The sequence below is a fragment of the Fopius arisanus genome, unplaced genomic scaffold (genome assembly GCF_000806365.1).
Source record: "Fopius arisanus strain USDA-PBARC FA_bdor unplaced genomic scaffold, ASM80636v1 scaffold00185, whole genome shotgun sequence".
In the NCBI taxonomy this organism is placed as follows: domain Eukaryota; kingdom Metazoa; phylum Arthropoda; class Insecta; order Hymenoptera; family Braconidae; genus Fopius; species Fopius arisanus.
Genome location: NW_011887924.1, coordinates 36,849 through 55,498, shown reverse-complemented (window position 1 = coordinate 55,498; position 18,650 = coordinate 36,849). Strand labels below are relative to the sequence as shown.

General features: G+C 42.7%; 1 protein-coding gene across 2 annotated transcripts in view; it reads right to left on the bottom strand.

The window, feature by feature from the left end:
* Nucleotides 1-18,650, bottom strand: part of LOC105272474 (serine protease snake) — a 137,087-nt gene that overhangs the window by 82,455 nt on the left and 35,982 nt on the right. The window contains exons 2-3 of one of the 2 annotated variants that reach the window (XM_011314624.1): nucleotides 13,215-13,502; nucleotides 1,294-1,558 (exon numbers count right to left, since the gene is read on the bottom strand). In XM_011314624.1, coding sequence (XP_011312926.1) covers nucleotides 1,294-1,558; nucleotides 13,215-13,502 — 553 coding nt within the window. The remainder of the gene's footprint in view (nucleotides 1-1,293; nucleotides 1,559-13,214; nucleotides 13,503-18,650) is intronic. The other variant, XM_011314625.1, reaches the window with a different exon arrangement.

The window sequence follows — 18,650 nt, the reverse complement described above, 5'->3', positions numbered from 1 at the left end:
TATTCAAATCATTAAATTATTAACAATCGATTCCAATTGTTAAAGAGTAATTCACAAATATTAGGTTATTTAGGTAATTAATTTTAACTGAACTAAAATTTTTAATTTGGTTATAATATTCAAATCATTAAATTATTAACAATCGATTCCAATTGTTAAAGGGTAAGTCAAAAATATTAAATGACTTGACGCTCTATGATTGGCTTACAAGCACGGTCTCCATCCTAGTTCATGCGCCACCGCCACGGACTCGTGCGGATGAATTCCGTAAGCGCAGACAATTTCCTCCAACTTACTAGTTTTATTGCCTAGAACAGCCCACCCAAACAGCGCTAGGGAATAGTAACGCTCTCGAAATAAAACTCTTGAAAGATTGAATTCGTATCTGTTGCTATGGAGTTATTTTTGTAATAATGTAATAAGTGAAAAAAGTAAAAATCTCATCAGAAAGATCAACCACGATTTATATAATGTATCTAAGGATACTTTTCCAAAATAGCGTGCGTTTAAAGGAGAAAAAAGCAATTGAAGTTTTTTAAGGGGTTAGGGGCGAGTTGTTAGCTGTAATATAATACACGACAGCTCTCTGCCTGTGACGTCACCTCTGCCTGTGATGTCAACTTGGCAGATACGCTATCGCGTATCTTCATACGGTGCAGTGTAGGATTCACCGCCGCATGGGATATGGCCAATTCGCCAAAAATGGAGGCAGAAAGGGCCGGAATATAAGAGAAAAATCCTGTAGAGTTGGATTAGAAAAAAGGGAACAGTTGAGTTGTGGAGAAGTGGAAACATAGCAAACGACTTCCGTAAAAACTGTTGCAGATCAATTTAAGCAATTAATTCGTGTCAACAGTTACCGCCGCGGGTGTTTTAAATGAATGAAGACGTATTTAATTTCGGACTACTGCGATGATAGCTTGTCGATTTCATATTTTCGAAAACTGAAAACACCATATTCATATTTTTCTAATTTTTATGAACTACTGATCTTTGTGAGAATCTGTATTGGTCGGTACTAATGCCGTGTCGGTTCAAATTTATTGGCTTCATGAGAAGGAAGCTGATGATTGCGCCATTTTTTAGGGTTTCACTTTTGATTAAATTTATTACGTTTTTATTAAATTGCTCCTGCTGTTCAAAAAATCATCACTAGACATGTTATAGAATATCTTGTGAATACATGAGCAAATTTCGAATTGGAATTTCAAAACGTCATAATAACAGCTTTCTCCATAGTTGGAAGTGGTTTCTCTGCATAATCAATCTTCACTTATCACTTACTTAATTTACCTGTTTGAAGAAAAAGTACAATGCGCTGCGGTCAAGACGAATGACTCGGATACCAATGTACCCCCACATCCCCAGTCAATGCCAGAACCAGTATTGTATCCAACTGCCACCATGTGCGGGAATTCTTTGGGTTCCGCCTTGGTCCCACCCACAATGAGCTTCTGAGACTTGCTGAGGCAGAGACTTGTATTGACAGGTTTTCGATCGCCTGCTAAGATAGGTGGGATTACCAGAGTGTAGACTGATTTGGTATAAAGGGTGCACACTGAAAATGAAGATTAAGAATAAGGCATTTGCGAGAAGAAAAAATAGTTATATAAAGCTCAGAGAAAATACTTGCCAAATCAGAATTTTGCAATCTACAACTTAGACCGTTTTTATTCTTTCGCCAACTTTTAGCAAATTTCAATGAAAACTATCTGATTCACCTGACACTGAATAAATAATGCAAGTTTCCCGGAAGCTATGTATTACCTACTTATTGATAACTGTTTTTTTTGCATGCATGTTAAACGCCTCCCCCCCCCCCCCTTTCCGTTACTTATCCCCAGTGGAGTTTAAAATTGAACATGTTTACATAACGCTATAAAAACAACGTTCCTTCTCGTATACCCTTTCGGGTGTGTACGATTTGTAACCTTCCCGCCCCACAGCCCCCCCCTATCGCATCTGCCCAAAGGGAGGGAAAGACCTCTTTCGAGGGAATAAACCTACCCTGATACAGTCGGCGTTTTGACACGACTACCGCTCGACAGTGAAACTGTGCGATTAGGGCGCTATAAAATTTAACCGCCGGTGCTCCGGATCATCAAACTACCGGCTCTAATTCGGTTTTTCTCTCTCTTTGAGCCCTGGTTCGACGGATACGGGCACAGGACGATGCTTTCATAAAGAGTCACCTTTGACGATTATTTTGTGGTCAGACCCCATCTGCTGCAATTGAGTAAATAAAATAGAACAATTGTCCAAAATTCTGAGGTGGAGCGATAATTTTACTAAATAAAGCAAATAATTCGTGGATAAATTGTTATTCTTGAGAAAATGAATATAACTCTGATAAGTAGCCTAAGGGCCGATGATGAGAACAGGGCTGGGAAAGCCTTAGCAATTAGGAATGAGACAGATCGGTCTGACATCTAACACAGATCAAGTCTATAATAAGACCTATGAACTGACAAAATTTCAGATTTTTGGCAATTAATTTAGCATGCTATTCTTCTTCTTTTGTAAAAATGGGCCCTCAGTAGACCATCTGCACATACACACATGGTCTTTAAACTTGGTATTGTTTAGTTTCAGACCATTCTACACCGTTTCCAGGCAAAATTGGAGAATAGGAAAATTGAATGATAGCAACGCTTTCACTCGGAAGCAGAAATTGAATTACTCATTTTTTATTTTATTCATCTACGAGATTATCAGATCTATGGTATGCTGCACTATCATGTCATTCTCCCGGTTGTCATTCAGTAACGGTCTATAATGTTGGCCAAGGGTGGACAATTAATTAATAATATATTGTAACATGTTTAATTTCACGGGGGATGAAATCGGACTGGTAACCCGCCCTTTTCCCCTGGAATCTAAAATCGTCAAAATAAAATCAAGAGTTGAGCGACAGTCATTTTTTGTTTCTCCGGAAATAACAAACCGGAATACCCTAAATTCTCAAAATGGAAACAAAACTCAAAAGAATGTTATAAGATAAAGTCTCGAAAGAAAATACCAGGAAAAGGTGGTAATTACCCGCGTTGCTCAGGCTGTTGGTTCTGGAGAGAGGGATGGATTCTGGTGGAAACGAGTTTGTTGGGCAAAACTTTAAAAATAAATACTCCAAAATCTCTAAATTCAAGAGCAAAACCAAAATATTTTCGATATCAAAGTTATTGATACAGAGTTGCGGAAAATAAATACACAATTAGGCGTGACGTACGCAGAGACCCAAAAATTGAAATTATTCAAACTCCAAACAGTTTCAAACTTGGCCAAAAAGCACCAGAATAATCTCAGGCAGATATCCGCACTGGAAAAGCAAATTTTATTCCCAACTGGGGTGGCGATAAACGCATAATTCAATAAAGGAGGCTAATAATTCCCCAAACTCCTATAAATAATAGTAAGGGGCAGGGCGCATGGCCCTCAAGGTACGGCACTGCTCGAAACAACCGCACAAAATATCGGAATACCCGAACTTCTAGTGCGTGGGCCGCACGACGAATCGGTAACGGTCGCAGGTGTCTCTAATTATTAATAAAAATGGCTAAGGCAGCAATTATAGGCGATAAAATAATCGCAAGGGGGAATGAGAGATGAGAGAGACTCTCACCTCGGCGTTCCACGCAACGAGAGAACAAGAGATGTTCTCGGCTCGGTGTTCCAAGCAAAACTCCTTAATTAGTCATTTTAACTATCCGGAATATTCCCAAAATCGTTTCTGAATGTACTGAAATTTCCCGAATAAGGCGTCTACTACGCAATTGAATCGTGTCGAACAACAAAAATCTCTAACACGAGGCGCGATGTTCTCCAACGGATATTTTCCGTAAAAATGGCTCTACCGGGACGAATTCTGCTCTCCCGTATTGAGCATTAATTAATTATCAATTAGGAGGCGCGAGGAAGACTCTAACACACACTCATAACGCGAAATCCGCAAATATAAATGAGAAGCATGGCAATGCTCACCCCAAATCTTCATGCGTGTCTCCAGGCTGTAACTCAGCAAAACTTTAACTACTTGTCTCCTCCCTGGCCTCAAAATGTTCTCAAACTCGGCACTACTCCTCGACACAAAAAGAAATCCTCCAAACTCGTAATTAACTCAAAAAGAAAACGTTAACTTGTTGCACGCACTCGTATCGCGCGACGTCAACAACGAAACTGGCGTTTTCGCAATATGGCGGGTGGGAACGCGGTCAGCGCCCCGTCTCATAACTAAATCCCTAGCGCTTTCAAATTCCCAAGCGCGCAAAATATAAAATAGGCAAAACTGCAATTTAATTACCTCGAGATGGTGGACGGGTCTTTTCCCACAATAAATTCCTTTCAATTAAGGGCGCGTATGTAGGGTGGGTTTCTCACGGAATCCCGGGATCAGGACGAACCCAAATAACCAAACCCTAATTTTTCCCCCCATAATTACTTATTACTATTCCTTTAACTTTAATTCCTACGAACCCTAAGCAACCTGACTACTCAGGAGATCCTCATGGTTGCACTGATTCCCTCCTGACCTGTCACCGAAACCCTTACCCTAACCGGTTCTACCCCGTAAATCCCGAGCGATAATATTTCAATTATTCCTAGCCCTATCCTACACATTTACCCCAGAGTATTTTATCCTAAACCTTAACCGTGCAGCTCAATATTTTTTTGGCTCAAGACGCGATTAATTAAGGAACTCTACTTAATTAATTTTTATTTCTCGAAACTTTCATTCAATATTTAAATTAAACCCCGATAGCCTCAAAAGTCAGTAATTTTGGCGTTTAAATGCAAGGAAATCTTCAAAAGAGAAATAAGGTGAAATACGCAGTATAAGTTCTCAATAATTTTAGGCATCAAAAATGCAATTAGATCCTCAAATTCTAATAATTCTAAATCTCAATTCTGGACTCGACTGGGTCTTTTTCTGCGTACTCACGATAATTTTTATTATTTTCTTGACGCTCTCGACGTCCAAAAGGGAATTCCCCAGATTTCCTTACAATATTCATGTTTTTGTTGTGACGTGCATCAATTTTGCGGGAGCGCTAGAGAGAGAGGGAACAGCGCCCACCTAATGGTCCCACAAATGGTCCCATTGTGAAGAAAGCGAAAAAGAAAAAAACAACTAATTAAATTAATACCCGAATTTCCCCGAATTTCCCCGGATCGGCCGGCGGTTACGCCTAGTGCGGAGAGAATTTAGGGGAATGTTCCCGTCGGGAAAATTTTAAGGGAAGCTGAGGTTAGGGAGTAACTCAGGAAATGACTAATTGTAAGGGACATCGCGCCGCGAAGAGGGGTAACTAAAATGATCATCCGTCGGAGGCTGGAGGAACTCCGTTCGCGAAATCTTCCGGGGATCAACCGTCTGGCTATGAGTGCCAGCACCCCAAAGGGAGCGATCCGTGAGGTATCTTCAAATACTTTTAAGGGTGGAAGGTCGGTAGGGGTGTCACGACCAACACCCCACTGAATTGCCGATTGTGTTTGTCGCGTAGGGTGTTCTTAGGTAAAAAGTTCTGCCCACGGATCCCCGGAGAGCCAACCCGGTAAGGTTAAGGATCAAAATTAGGAGATTTATTTTCCCCCATTCCACGCCCAGCGCCGCCGCAACTAATCCACCAGAACTAACGTTCTAGGGAGGCAAAAGTTCCGCAATCTTTTTGGCAGTTATCGCCAGGACACGGAGGTGATAGGGGAGTTTTTCTACGCAGGAACAAAAGGACGCCATGGGAGGATCCCTCCCCGGGCACAAGTCCCGTGCCAAGGTGAGGGAATATTCTGATTAATTATCTCACTCACTCCGGTAACTGGAGGATCCCGTTTGTGATTAGCGAATGATAAAATCACTCGTCCGATCAACGGATCGAACAGCGTTTTTCCTCTGTCGAGGAGTTTGCCAAAGTTGAAGAGTTGGTAATCCCAGGGCACCATCCCCGTGAAATTTTTGCGGGCATTCTATGGGAAATAAGCGTGAACATACCGGGAGAAACCGCCGCAAATTCCCCGTGGAATGCGAGGAATAGCATCGAACGACATGCGTACCGTCGAGCCCTTGGGTGTTTCCCCCACTACGCTCAGCTCACCGTTGAGCGAAAAGTCTGGCTCAACGGTATTGGAAAATTCCCTTTCCGACGAACGGAGATATGTCGATCCACGTACGCAGTGAAAATCCCCAATTTTGGAAGGCTGTACGCGAGTGATCCCCATCGGTGGTGGAGTTTATTCGGGCTCCATCGGTTGACCCGTTACAGCGCTGGGAAATGAAAACCGTTAAAAACTTATCCTCACGCGCGCCGTGCACGTTGAGCGTAGCGCTGTCTCTCTCGCGCGCTATCCCTGTTTCTCCCTCTCTCTCTCTCTCTCTCTCTCTCTCTCTCTCTCTCTCTCTCTCTCAACGCCTCTTCCAGGCCTTCTCCGAGAATTTTCTCTGTGGATTGCCCGTTTGGGCTATAATAAAGGGCGCCTCAATGGACTATTAGGATAGTTCAACCCTTAATTCACCCCTTAAACCGTCGATTAATCATTACTTTGGGGTTACGCGGGATTGGAAAAGTCGCGAACCTCCCCAGAGGTTTCGCGTAATCACGTGGATGTTTTTTTTTTCATGGTTTGAGACTTACAGCAAGGGAGAGCTCCATACCTTGTTGAAATCGCCGAATAAAACAGTTAGTTGAGGTGGATTAGTAGAGCCTATTTTTTTTGTTGTTTCTATTTGTCTCAGTTTTTTTTTGGGAACATTTTCGCCCTTTTCCCCGAATCCACCCCTCTGTCCATAACCTAGCATACTGAGCAGCGCAGCAAAATTAAAATATTCAACGTAGCAAAATTATCAAAATTCAGAATCTAGTATAAAAATCTGCAACGGAATTTCCAGGAATGTATTCCTAAATTGACATTGGCACATTTTCATTTTTCACATTTGAAATTTCAATAATTGAAAGGACATTATTAATTGCCGATGTTATGTCTGAAATAGCTAAAATTGTTGTTTTGATTTCTGCGGTTCATTTTATTGATTTAATATTCTGTTGATGTTGAAAAAAAAAGAAGACTAAAGGAAAAGGGAGACAGGGATGCTAAAAACAAGAAAAATATTTTTGTCTATGTATATATTGTAAAAATCCTGGTACATTTATTCATTTGATGGAAGTTTACAGTAAGTTGCTTTTGCAGAAAATTAAATGGAGAATACAATGTTTCAATTAAGGGGTCTCCCCGGAGTCTCCTTTTAGATCAACGACAATTCTCACTATTTCTTGTCTATTTTTAAAGCCTACTCACGCAGGGTTTTTCAATTGTTGGCCTTAAGATATGTGGTTTTTGTGATAGGTCCTTCGGTCTTCACGCTATCTTTTGTTACCAGTGTTAGATTGTGCACTACTATAACTACTCGATGTATCAGGAGCGTTCACCCACTTGTACTGAGTTTGTGTATTTGAATGTTTAAAATGTCCATTTTAATGTAATTTTCTGCTTAATTAAATCTTTCATCAGTGAGAATGTCCACACCGCACCGATCCTAAAGCTCTTATATGTGAGAGTTTTAACGAGCCCGAATTTAAGAAGGTTTTTCCCCGAATAAACTGTGACGAGGCACTTTTTTCAGCCCCTCCCTTAACCCTAATAATGACTTTTTTTCAGATTTAATTAGGTTAAGTATGTAACGCGATTTTGGCGTTAATAATAATGGAAAATATTTACTGGCATAAATCACGCTCTCTGCCGCATCGATTGGGTCAGCTAATTCCATACGCGTGGGGAGTTGATGTGATAGTACTGAACTTCAGCTCCCAATGAGACTCCTCTGTCGGAACACTTGGTTCTCCATTCCAGAGAACTGTTCTACGTTAGACGGGGAGAGAATTCAAATGGCCAGGGGTCCAGATAAGGGGTTAACTGGACAGCCTGTTTGGGGACATTTGAATTCGGCGCGCTCCAGGGAACGTTACCGGAAGGGATATCCTCACCGTGGTGATAAGACCCACGGACGATCCCCCACGCACTCCAGCCGCGTGAGCCGGGAGTGGGAAGCAGAGCTACTAGGGAGCACTCTCCACTCCACATGGCACAGTTGCTCCGGCACTCTCACGGGCCACTCGGCCCCGGGCTCTGACAGTCCGTAGCTCTCGGTGATTAGCGTGGCTATATAGCCCGCCATATCGCTTTACCTATCGCTATCTCTCTTACAGCCATGAGGCTGTGCTAACGGACTATAGTAGGAGGTATACCTATACCTAGAGCTCTCGCTATGCTAGCGCATATTGGCAGCTATGGGCGTTCTACCGCTATCTAATTACCGATCGCTCTCGCCTCTATCGACCTGATCTGCTATCGATCACCCTACCCTACCAACCTTCCGACGCTATCGGGGTCCGACCACACTAAAAGAACTCCGACCCTCTCTCCATAACCCAGCATACTGAGCGAGCCAGTGCTCCCGCACGCGTTCTATCTTTACATCCGCCACTTTGGTATTTCGCGGGAAGTCTCCAGAGGTCCTCACTGCATCCTGGGAAAGGGACAGTGACGATCTCTGGTCACGCACCTAATTTTAATTCATCGGTCTTTCCTAATTGTGTCCTTAACAACTAGGCGGAAACTTATCGGTCTTTGCTAATTGTGTCCTTCACAACTAGGCGGAACTTATTGTCTGTCCTGTCGCGAGAACGGGCAAACCCCACCATTCTGCGCTCTCGTCCGTATGTGTTATCGGCTATTACTGGGGAGGTGCTAACCCCCACCTCCCCCGGCATCTTCGGTCTTTCCGAATTGTGTCCTCAACAACTAGGCGGCTTAAATGGTATTTTGTAATTGTATCCTTAACAACTAGGCGGCTCTCTGGTTTACTATTTTACCCACTTAAAATAGCTGGCGACCTCCTGGTAAATTCGCGGATGCTACGGACCCGGCGAAGGTAACCAATTCCCCGGACTTACGGAACACTCCGGGGAAAATATCGTTACAAGTAAAATAAATAGAGAAGGTTATAAAACCGGTCACCGTTGGTTCCCACTCCCGTAATATTTCTTCCCCTTGCCCCGCGTCCTCCCTCATCACTACACCCACGCCCGTTGGAAACATCATCGCACCAAAGAAGGAGAAACGCCCCCCCCCCCTGGCCGTTCCCCTCCGCGCCACACGCGCACGATGGAAGACAAGAAAACCCCCCACAACTACGTCACAGCACACGTGACCCGGAAAAGAAAAGAAAAGGACATCCCTCACTGAACCTCAAATTAATAATCATGACGAGGACACTCAATGACGAATGTCCCCGATTGACCCCGATTATCACCGATAATCGGGGAAGAACGAGAACGAGTGATGCGACGCCATCACTCGTTATACAGCTGCGCCCGTGGATAGAATAAATTATTGCGAAGAGATTTGGAAAGAGTTTGGAGAGTTTGTCTGAAAGATTGTCGAAGAGTTTTGTGTGGAAAAAGTTTGAGATATTGCGGAGAGTTATTTGTGGAGAATTGTGGGAGAAAAGTGCGCTCGTGATCCGTGAGAAATTTGTAGAGAACCTGGAGTGACGAAGCAGTATGTAATTAGCCACAAATTACCAATAATTACAAAAACGAACTCATACAATCGATTGTAAATCGTTCGCAGGTGATTGTAAAAAAGTTCATAATGTCTAAGAGTAGATAGTTTTTTTATAAAAAATAAAAAACTTATGACCCATGTAGTTAACCGCATTTTTTTTTCTAATCACTCTTAAATGATTTTTTTTATTGTAATCGTTTGCAATTCGTTTGTAAATACTATATTCGTTTGAATCGACGTTTAAGAGTCATTAGTCTGGAAATTATCAGCAATAAACGTGATTGCAAAATTGCGTGGAGGGGATAAGACTTTGCAAGTATGACGGCGCATGCGCAACTATTCAGAGGATTTTTCTGTTATACGTTTATGGATAGATTAATGTCTTTCTCACTTTAATTTTGAAAGATTTCACTACGGCTGGCTTTTAATTGAACGTTGAGTGACACATCGAAACCATTGTACTTTTTGTAAGTACATTAATAATTATAATAACTTGTTCACTAATGGGTGACATTTGGAGAACAATTATCGTTTGAGTAATCCCTGGTTATTCCCACCCAAGCTTACAGCTTATGCTGTTAATTTCATAAACCCAGTTAGGGTTGGGCAAAAACCTTGAATTCAATACTTACGTTTTTTTGATAAACAGAAGTGTTAAACATGACAATTGTCATGAAACATTAGTTTAACACTTCTTTATAAAAAAACTATCTACTCTTAAACATTATGACCTTTTTTACAATCACCTGCGAACGATTTACAATCGATTGTATAAGTTCGTTTTTGTAATTGTTGATAATTTGCGGCTAATTACATACTGCTGAGTGACGAAGGGAGGAACGCTCGTCGTGAGGAGTTATCGGTTAGATCATTTTGTGGAGAATTAAGGAAGCCGCCATCCCCGTGAGTACCCATCATTACCTTTCCCGCCCCAAGAAACATTCACAAAACCCCCGCAAGGTCCTCGCCCCCAACGGTGAGCGTCTTTTTGGATGTAGATAAAGCCCCTAATTTTCATTATCATTTTTTGTCATTCGGATCCCTCACTTCTACCCTTTCCTTTTCTTCAGAGTAGAGCCATCCTTTCCTTGTTTTGTTCAATCTTTCGTGTAGCCGCAAGTTGGCTGGCCTTACCCCCAACCCTTGAGTAATTTAGTAAAAAGACCTGAATAATTCTGTGTGAACTTCATGTATGAAGGAAGTAGAATAGATCGTTTAATATTTATGTTACATTATCAAACAGCAGTGCAGGCATCCGTTACCTCTCCCTCAACCCCTTGCTGAATTAGGTCTAAGTACGGGTTAGTGATACGTTTTGCGGTTTTAATCTAGGCTTAAGTTTCGAGTTGCTGGTTTCTCGATCTGAAAAAAAAATTAGCTGGCGCCCGGCAACCTCTTTTCGGTCCCAATTTTGTTGAGTATTTGCATCGGCGAGGAGGACGTAGGGAGGAAGGGCGAAGGTGATGGGCATTTTCGGTCGTTTAGAAAATGTCACGTCACAAATAAAACTGGACGGACATCCTTGATATACGGGCCGGCATAATGTATACACGACGCCCTGCAATCGACGTGTATAAAGTCAGTAGTGAACAAATATTTAAGAATTTCGAGTAACCGAAATGATCCCGGTGATAGTGGTAGAGGGAGAGAGTTCTTTACTCTTTGTTCTTGTTCCTCATTTGAAATTACCGTTGCCTCATTGTCTGGTTGGGTGAAATACAATCTTTTTTTTAATTATTGACTATGTTATAGGCCCGAGCGGTTGGGTTCGAAGATAGGGATAGATCACTTGTAGATAATTAGAAATGAATATCTATCAGGGAGATTCAACTTTTTAACGATTAAACGATTTATTCAATAAATATAGTCTTTGATTAATGCCGTAAATATCAGGCAATATGAATTACAAGAAAAGTGACTTAACGAATAATCGGATTACTAATTGTCTGTGTCTGACAACCTGACTGACTGACCCCAGTTGCAGCGAACTCACGAGCTTATATTTCATCGTGGATTCGATTGCAACAAGTGTTCTATCTTTGTTTTACACCTGGAGAGACATCGGGTGAAGTCCCAGGTGTACTTAAAGGCCATAGCCGTCGATGAGGCGAAGTGCTCACACTGCACCCCAGTGATCTACATTATGACGAATATATGTGGACTTATTCTACAAATATTCGGGATAGTTTATATTTCAACATTGTCTGATTCGACATTACATCTTTTTGATAATATGTGCCACTTCGCGTGTCCTCATATTATGAGAAATTACTTAATACTATTTCTTAATTAATTGTATCTCTGGGGCATGACAACTATAATGGAATAGCTTGAATAGCTTTGTTGCGGACGTCGCAATTGAGAAATATATCTCAAGTAAAGAAACGTAAGACTTTTCACTCCGTAAAAATAAAACCTAAAAAGTCCCGCAGGCTAATACAAGGGAAATCGGCGTTCGCAGTGATAAAAAAATTTTAAAAGGCACCATAAGAAGAATGAGATCTTCATGGGAAGAGAATCAAGATCCTATTAATTCATCTATACTCAAAGTAATGCCTATAAGAAAAAGTAGGTGCTACGAAGAGCGCACGGCAGTCAGAAAAAGGAGAATAGCTAGTCCCCGCTAGAGAAAAGAGAGATGGCGCTATAAAACGAGGATTGCTAACCAACAGTGACGAAAAAAAAGAACTTCAGGTATCTATGATAGGCTTCGCGGTCAGGGGAATGGGATCTGAGTGATACCCTTACTGAATTGGAAGGGCTTTCCTCCGCACCACTTGTCGTGTATAGAAACAAGAAGTTTGTAGGTTCTTTTAGAGTTTCAACGTGATATGAGAGTGAGCTAGTAAAAAAATAGAAAAACGAAGTACCAATCAATGATATCGTCTAGATGTCACAGAATTTACTGGACACCCTGTGAATCGGTCATGCACCATATATCCATTTAAGCACTCTATTGTCGCCCTCCTTCGTTTAAGTAATCGGATGTACAATCCAGACACATTACACTCAAAACACTACTCTTCTCGCTAACTCAAACAATCCCGGGTTTTTACGTTAGATTTGTAGTGTATTTGTGTGCGCTTAAGAATAAATACGTCAAAGAGATTTATAGGGCGTTCTTCCTTTTCCATTGTCGTATACCTTACTATTTAGTCCCATCTAGCTTGATCCCACCTAAAAATAATCTCTCTCCTCTTTCACTTGTTAAGCGGAGTTTAAAATGGGTTAGGTGTAGAAATTGTGGTAACGATATTACAAAATGAGTTGTTAAAAAATAAAACAAAATAAATGAGTGAAATGTTCCGTTGAATGAATAATGATAATTCGAATCAATAGTGTTCTTGCTTAGCCACACAATCGTTATACTTCTTTCCATGATATAAGAAAATTTCGAATTAACCGAACGTGTACTATTACAGTTTATAATTGGTTAAATTATATTATGACGTCGTATTTACGCGTTAATTGTTTTTAAATCGAAACGGACACCTTCCTTGTGCTAGAGGACGAAACTTATGATAGTCAATTAGAGTGAATCATATACTTTCTTTGAATGGGAAAATCTTTTTGTGCATAAGAAAAAACATCATGAAATTTTTCAGTTCAATATTCTTGAGAGTAAAATCCAATAGTAAAAGAAAAACATTACAAGATATTACTTTGCATTGCAAGAAGACCTAATTTTGTAGCTCCTGGCACAACTAGAGGAGTCGAAGTTGAGAACATTGAATGCATCGTGACTTTTGGCTTTGCTCCAGATCTTTCCCGTAATGTCTCTGTTGAAATATCTTGCGAACTCAATGGGCAGCATATAATTGGTAAAAATCCAGCCCAACCACATCGAGCAACCGCTAATGTACCATTCTGTAACTGCTGATCTATTATGGTACATTGACTCAATTCTGTGCAGATCCCTGGATTTCCGCCTTTCATAATGCAGAAGTCCCCTATAAAAAATCACTTTGCTGTTTTTATATGGTCATAAATTGCGATTGTATGTTTTATCAAACGTGGATTTCTCTTGGCCCTTCTCATGTAGCCGACACTGGGTCACTAGGTAGGTCGAAATATCGCGTAAACAGTTGTGACGTGCATCATTTTTTTTGGAAAGAGAGAGAGAGAGCCGCGCCCAACCCGCGAGTCCCAGAGCGTGGAGAAAATTTAAAATAAATAACCACTAATAAAATAAAATAAAATTCCGGTCTCGCCATTTTCCCGGACAGCCCGGAGGCTACGCTAAGGCGGTTTAAAGTTTCAGGATATTTCCCTGCTAATTCCGAAGATTAGGGAATTTTAGGGGAATCTACGGTGGGAAAAATTACAAGGGTTATTCCCTGCCGAATCAGCAGGAGATTAGGGGTTTATTAAGGAAAAATTTAGGATTTTGGGATCAGTAATTAGGGTTGGAAATCATGTCGGTCCTCAATCTCGTCGCGAAGAAGGATAATGTGAAATTATCATCCGACGTAGATTTGGGGGTTATTCCGTTCGCGAAATCTTCCCGGGATGAACTGTCTGGCTACGGGTTCCAGCACCCCGGAAAGAGGGATTCGTGAGGAATTTTAATTACGGGTTAGTGTTGGAAGGTCGGTGGGGGTGGTACGACCGACACCTCCCCGAATTGCCGTCTTTGGTTAAGTGTTTAGGGTTAGAGTGTCCACGAATCCCCGGGGAAAACAAGCGGGAAAGACTAGCCGCGATAATTAGGATATTAGGAACAATTAATTAGAATTAACTCCCCCATTCAAATTTGAATGGGGAGGTCTTAGCGCGCCAGGACAATTAGTGCCACCGCGCTTAATCCACCGGAACTAATGTTCCGACGAGACTCGAGTTCCGCCATATTTTGGCAGTTATCGCCAGGACGTACGAGCCAACGGACGAGTTTTTCCCCAGAGAGCAAAGAGGAGAGAAAAGACAATGGAATGATCCCACGTCACCCGGAAACCGAGTGGAAAGGTGAGGAAATTTCTTTAATTTATCCCAGTAACACCGGATACTGGAGGACGTATGATGAATTCGGTTCGCGAGTGTAAATCGATCCTGTTCGATCAACAGATCGAACAGCGTTTCCCTCCGTGGAGGTGTCGCGAGTGTTTCTCAGCCATGGTTTATCCGAAAACCACGGCTGATCGCGTGTGGGGGATTAATCATCCCACAGGGCCGTCCCTGTGGAAGTTTTGGGGAACATCGCGCACAAAAACAAGTGAAAATCCCGGAGGAAACCGTCGAAAACCCCCCGTGGAAACGTGAGGAATTTACTCGGGTAACCTTGAGGGGTGTCCATGCCGTCGAGGCTGCGAGTGTTTTCCCCCACTCCGCTCCGCTCAACGTTGAGCGTGAATTCCAGCACAACGGTGCTGAGAAAATCCCGTTTCTTTAAAACGGGATATCGCGATCCCCTTAAATGGTGGAATTCCCCAATTTTGGGAGGATGGTCGCGAATATTCCCCCTCATCGGTGGAGTTTATCCGATGCCGATCGGTGGAGGCATTGAGGCGGCGCGAATTTTTATACGTCGGAAAATTTTCTAACGCGTGCCGCGAGCGTTGGGCGTAGTGCGATCTCTCTTGCACATCATCTTCCATCTCTCTCTCGCTTTCCGATAACGCCTCTTCCAGGCTCGCCGAGAATTTCCTCGGTAATATTAAAAATTCACACGTAATTAATTAAATTCTTTCTTTTTGGGGATTAATCCCGGACCTCTCCCGAGGGCCCGCGGAATTACGTGGCGTTTTCATTTACAATTCCTCCATGGGAAAAGTTTATTATTAGCCCTCCTATGGGGCTCTAGCTTTTTTGGGAAAATCCCGAGCCTCTCCTGAAGACTCGTGGAATTATGGGGAGATTTTCTATGGGAAAATTTTGTAATAAATTATATCTACAGGGTCCCGAATTTTCGGAGAAATCCCGAGCACCCTCCGGTGCCTCGCGGACCTAAATGGGGTTACCTTTTTTTTTCTTTTTGGAAATTATTACCGCCAGGGCGGGTGAATTGAATACCGTTGACCTCGGTCAACTGGGAAATTTCCGGTATCAGAATTGGGGTTTAATTTAATAAAATTTAGCTCATTTTGAGGACGTTGGTGCAGTTTGGGAAATTATTTATTTGTATATTTTCGCCCTTTCCCCCGAATCCACCCCTCTCTCCACAACCTAGTATATTGAGCAGCGCAGGTATCCGTTACCTCTCCCTCCACCCCCTTGCTGAATTAGATATAAGTACCGGTTAGTGATAAGTTTTTCGGTTTTAATCTAGATTTTAGTTTTCCAGTTGCTGATTCCTCGGTCCGGAAAATTAGCTGGCGCCCGGCAACCTTTTTAGGTCCCAATTTAGTTAAGTTTTTGCATCGGCAAGGAGGCCAGAGGGAGGAAGGGCGAAGGTGATGGGCATTTCCGGTCGCTTCGGGAATTGTCACGTTACACAGTGAACCCTTCAGATGAGTTGACCGCGACTAGTCACGACAGGTAGTGTCCGGGGGAGAAAGGATCTTATAAATCTCACTTAGTGAGGCCTATTGCGTCGGACTAAGTACTGAAGTAGGTTATAATATGAGGAATTAGCTCACAAAGAGAAAGATACACTAAGGTTTACCTTCAAATAGAATTTAAATTTATTACACTTCACTTGAGATATAGTAGAATAGAAAAAAATCCGAGATAAAAACCAGGGGCAGAGAGGGAAAAAGTGTAGGAGAGAATAGTTGTAACGAGCATCGGGGATGCCCGTTAGGATCCCCAAAAATGAGAGAGAGCGAGGCTACTAGGACATCGGTTAGGTTTAGGGTAAACTAGGATTTCTCCCCTTGGGGTGGCTTAGATGTAAGTTAAAGGTTAGGAGGATGTTAGGAGAAGGATAAGGTAAGCCCATCGGGTCGGGTGGGTCCGGCTAAAAAAGCCGGCGCTCTAGGAAAAAGGGTTCTGGGAATTAATTGGTACGGGTGGAAGGCCGTACGGGCTAAAAATTTTAACAACCCCGACCGATTGCCAAAGACTGATTACGGGTGGAAGGTCGTACGGGACTCAGACTCAGTCACTACCCCTACGAATTGCCAAGAGTGAATACGGGTGGAAGGCCGCTCGGGATAAGATCAGTCGTTATCCCGGCGGATTGCCAAATTAATTAAGGGTTAAGAAAATAAAATTAGGTTTAGGAATTAGGAATAAGGGTCTTTCAATCCCGAGAACCCAGGGGAACCGATCCTGAGGAAAGGAAGGTGATAGCTAAATTTTAGGATGGGGCAATTAATTCAAATTTGAATTAATTCCCTCGCGAAGGGCTTGGTCCACAATAAGGTAGAGGGATCCACCAATCGACACCCGATCGATTGGTAGGCGTGATTAGGGGGTCAGCGTAACGCGACACTGACCGCCGAAAATCAGTTACGCGTTGACCGTGAAACACCACGCACGTGAGTGGAAAGTGGGAGCCAAGGACTCAGACCAGGACCTCCCGAGAGATACCCCGAACACGAGGAGAATATTGCTGCACCAGGATGGTCCTGAAAAGGAAGAAGAGAGCAGCAAGAAAATCTACAGTGAGTTTTTACGGTTTTATTTAAAGATTTTTCTCCTTTTGGCGGCTCCCCGATAATTATTGGCGGTTGTGAGATTTTTCCGAGCCATGGAAATGGCATCGGTTGTGTCCCCCAAATTTTGGGTGGTTCTGAAGAGGTTTGTGGAGGGTTTTTCCGAATAATTTCGGCCTGCATTATCCCCCAGTGCGGTCGGCAGGTCATTGGTGTAAATTGTGGGATTTTGAGGGTATTTTCATGATGTTTTTTGGGAAAAGTAGTCCACGGCCAACGAACAAGGCTCTCCCTCGTGGCGCAATCAAGGTCGCCAACGAGCGGTTATGTGCAACAGGTGGGGAATCGCGCGTTAAATTTCCTCGTGGTTGATAATTGCTTCAACGGAGCTAATTACGCACCCTTACGCCTAAATTTAAGTGGGATTGTGGGGAATAATGTCCCGGACCGGATGGTTCAGGGTTTTCCGGAATCTGCTGAGCGGATTCTGAGTTATCGAATGTTAAGGGAAGTTAGATTTATTTTGTGGGTTTCTGCTCGCTGTTAACCGAGCTGTGCGGCATAGTGCCGTCTCTCTTGTTCTCTCTCTCTCTCTCTCTCGCGCGCTCACTCATTGAGAGTCCGATTCCGGGAAATTATCGATTTCCCTGGCGAAAATAACATTTCGGTTATTCCTCGGATTATCGCCGATCGATAATCCTTGAGGCCGCATTCCTGCAAAAATTACCTGGCGCCCATAAGGTTAAATTTTAGCAGGTTTTATTAGGCTCAGGGGATGTAGGGCGAAGGTAATGGGCATTTTCCATTCCCCAGGAAAATGTCACGTTACATAGTGTACATGGTTTTGATGTGTTTTTTCACTTACCGGTAGTATGCGGATCATCTGGTAAAAGTGCCAACGTTCGCCACCAGGCGGCGCTAGTGTCGCGGCGTGTGTGGCCGTTATTGGACGGGTAGGGGGCATGGCGGGAGTTTTTAATTTCTTCACTAGGCGGTGCTAGTGTCGCGGGGCCCGTGGGTGGCGGTGGGTCGTAGTGGGCTGAGGTCGGTAAGGAAGGGATCTGCGGACTGCCGAAACAAGTATCAGACTATTTATTTTGAGTAAACACAAGTGGTATCAAAAACACTTGCTGGGGCATTGCTCCCGGTGTTAGGAATGTGATTGTAAATAAATGAACGGATGTATGCATTTTTAATTTTCCATAGTGTTTTATTCCACATTTTCATAATATTTTCAGGAAAGGCGTCGCGATAACAATTTTTATCAACATTAATACCCCAAGAAACCCTCAGTATAGCAGCGCTTAAAACCAGAACGGATAAAAGTATGAAAAAACACATTGCGTATTTGTCTGTTTCCATGGTGATTTGATAGGCCGGTACTTCTTCTGGTGAGTTTAAATATTCGAACCCGTGGACAGGAATTGTAGTTAGGAGGATAGAGATGGAGTACCCTGCACAGCAGCGTATTGACGAGTGTTGGGACATGCTTATAAGTACATTACTATATGCCATCCTTACTTCCCTTATTGTTCCGACATGGCGTATTTCACCATTACAATTGTA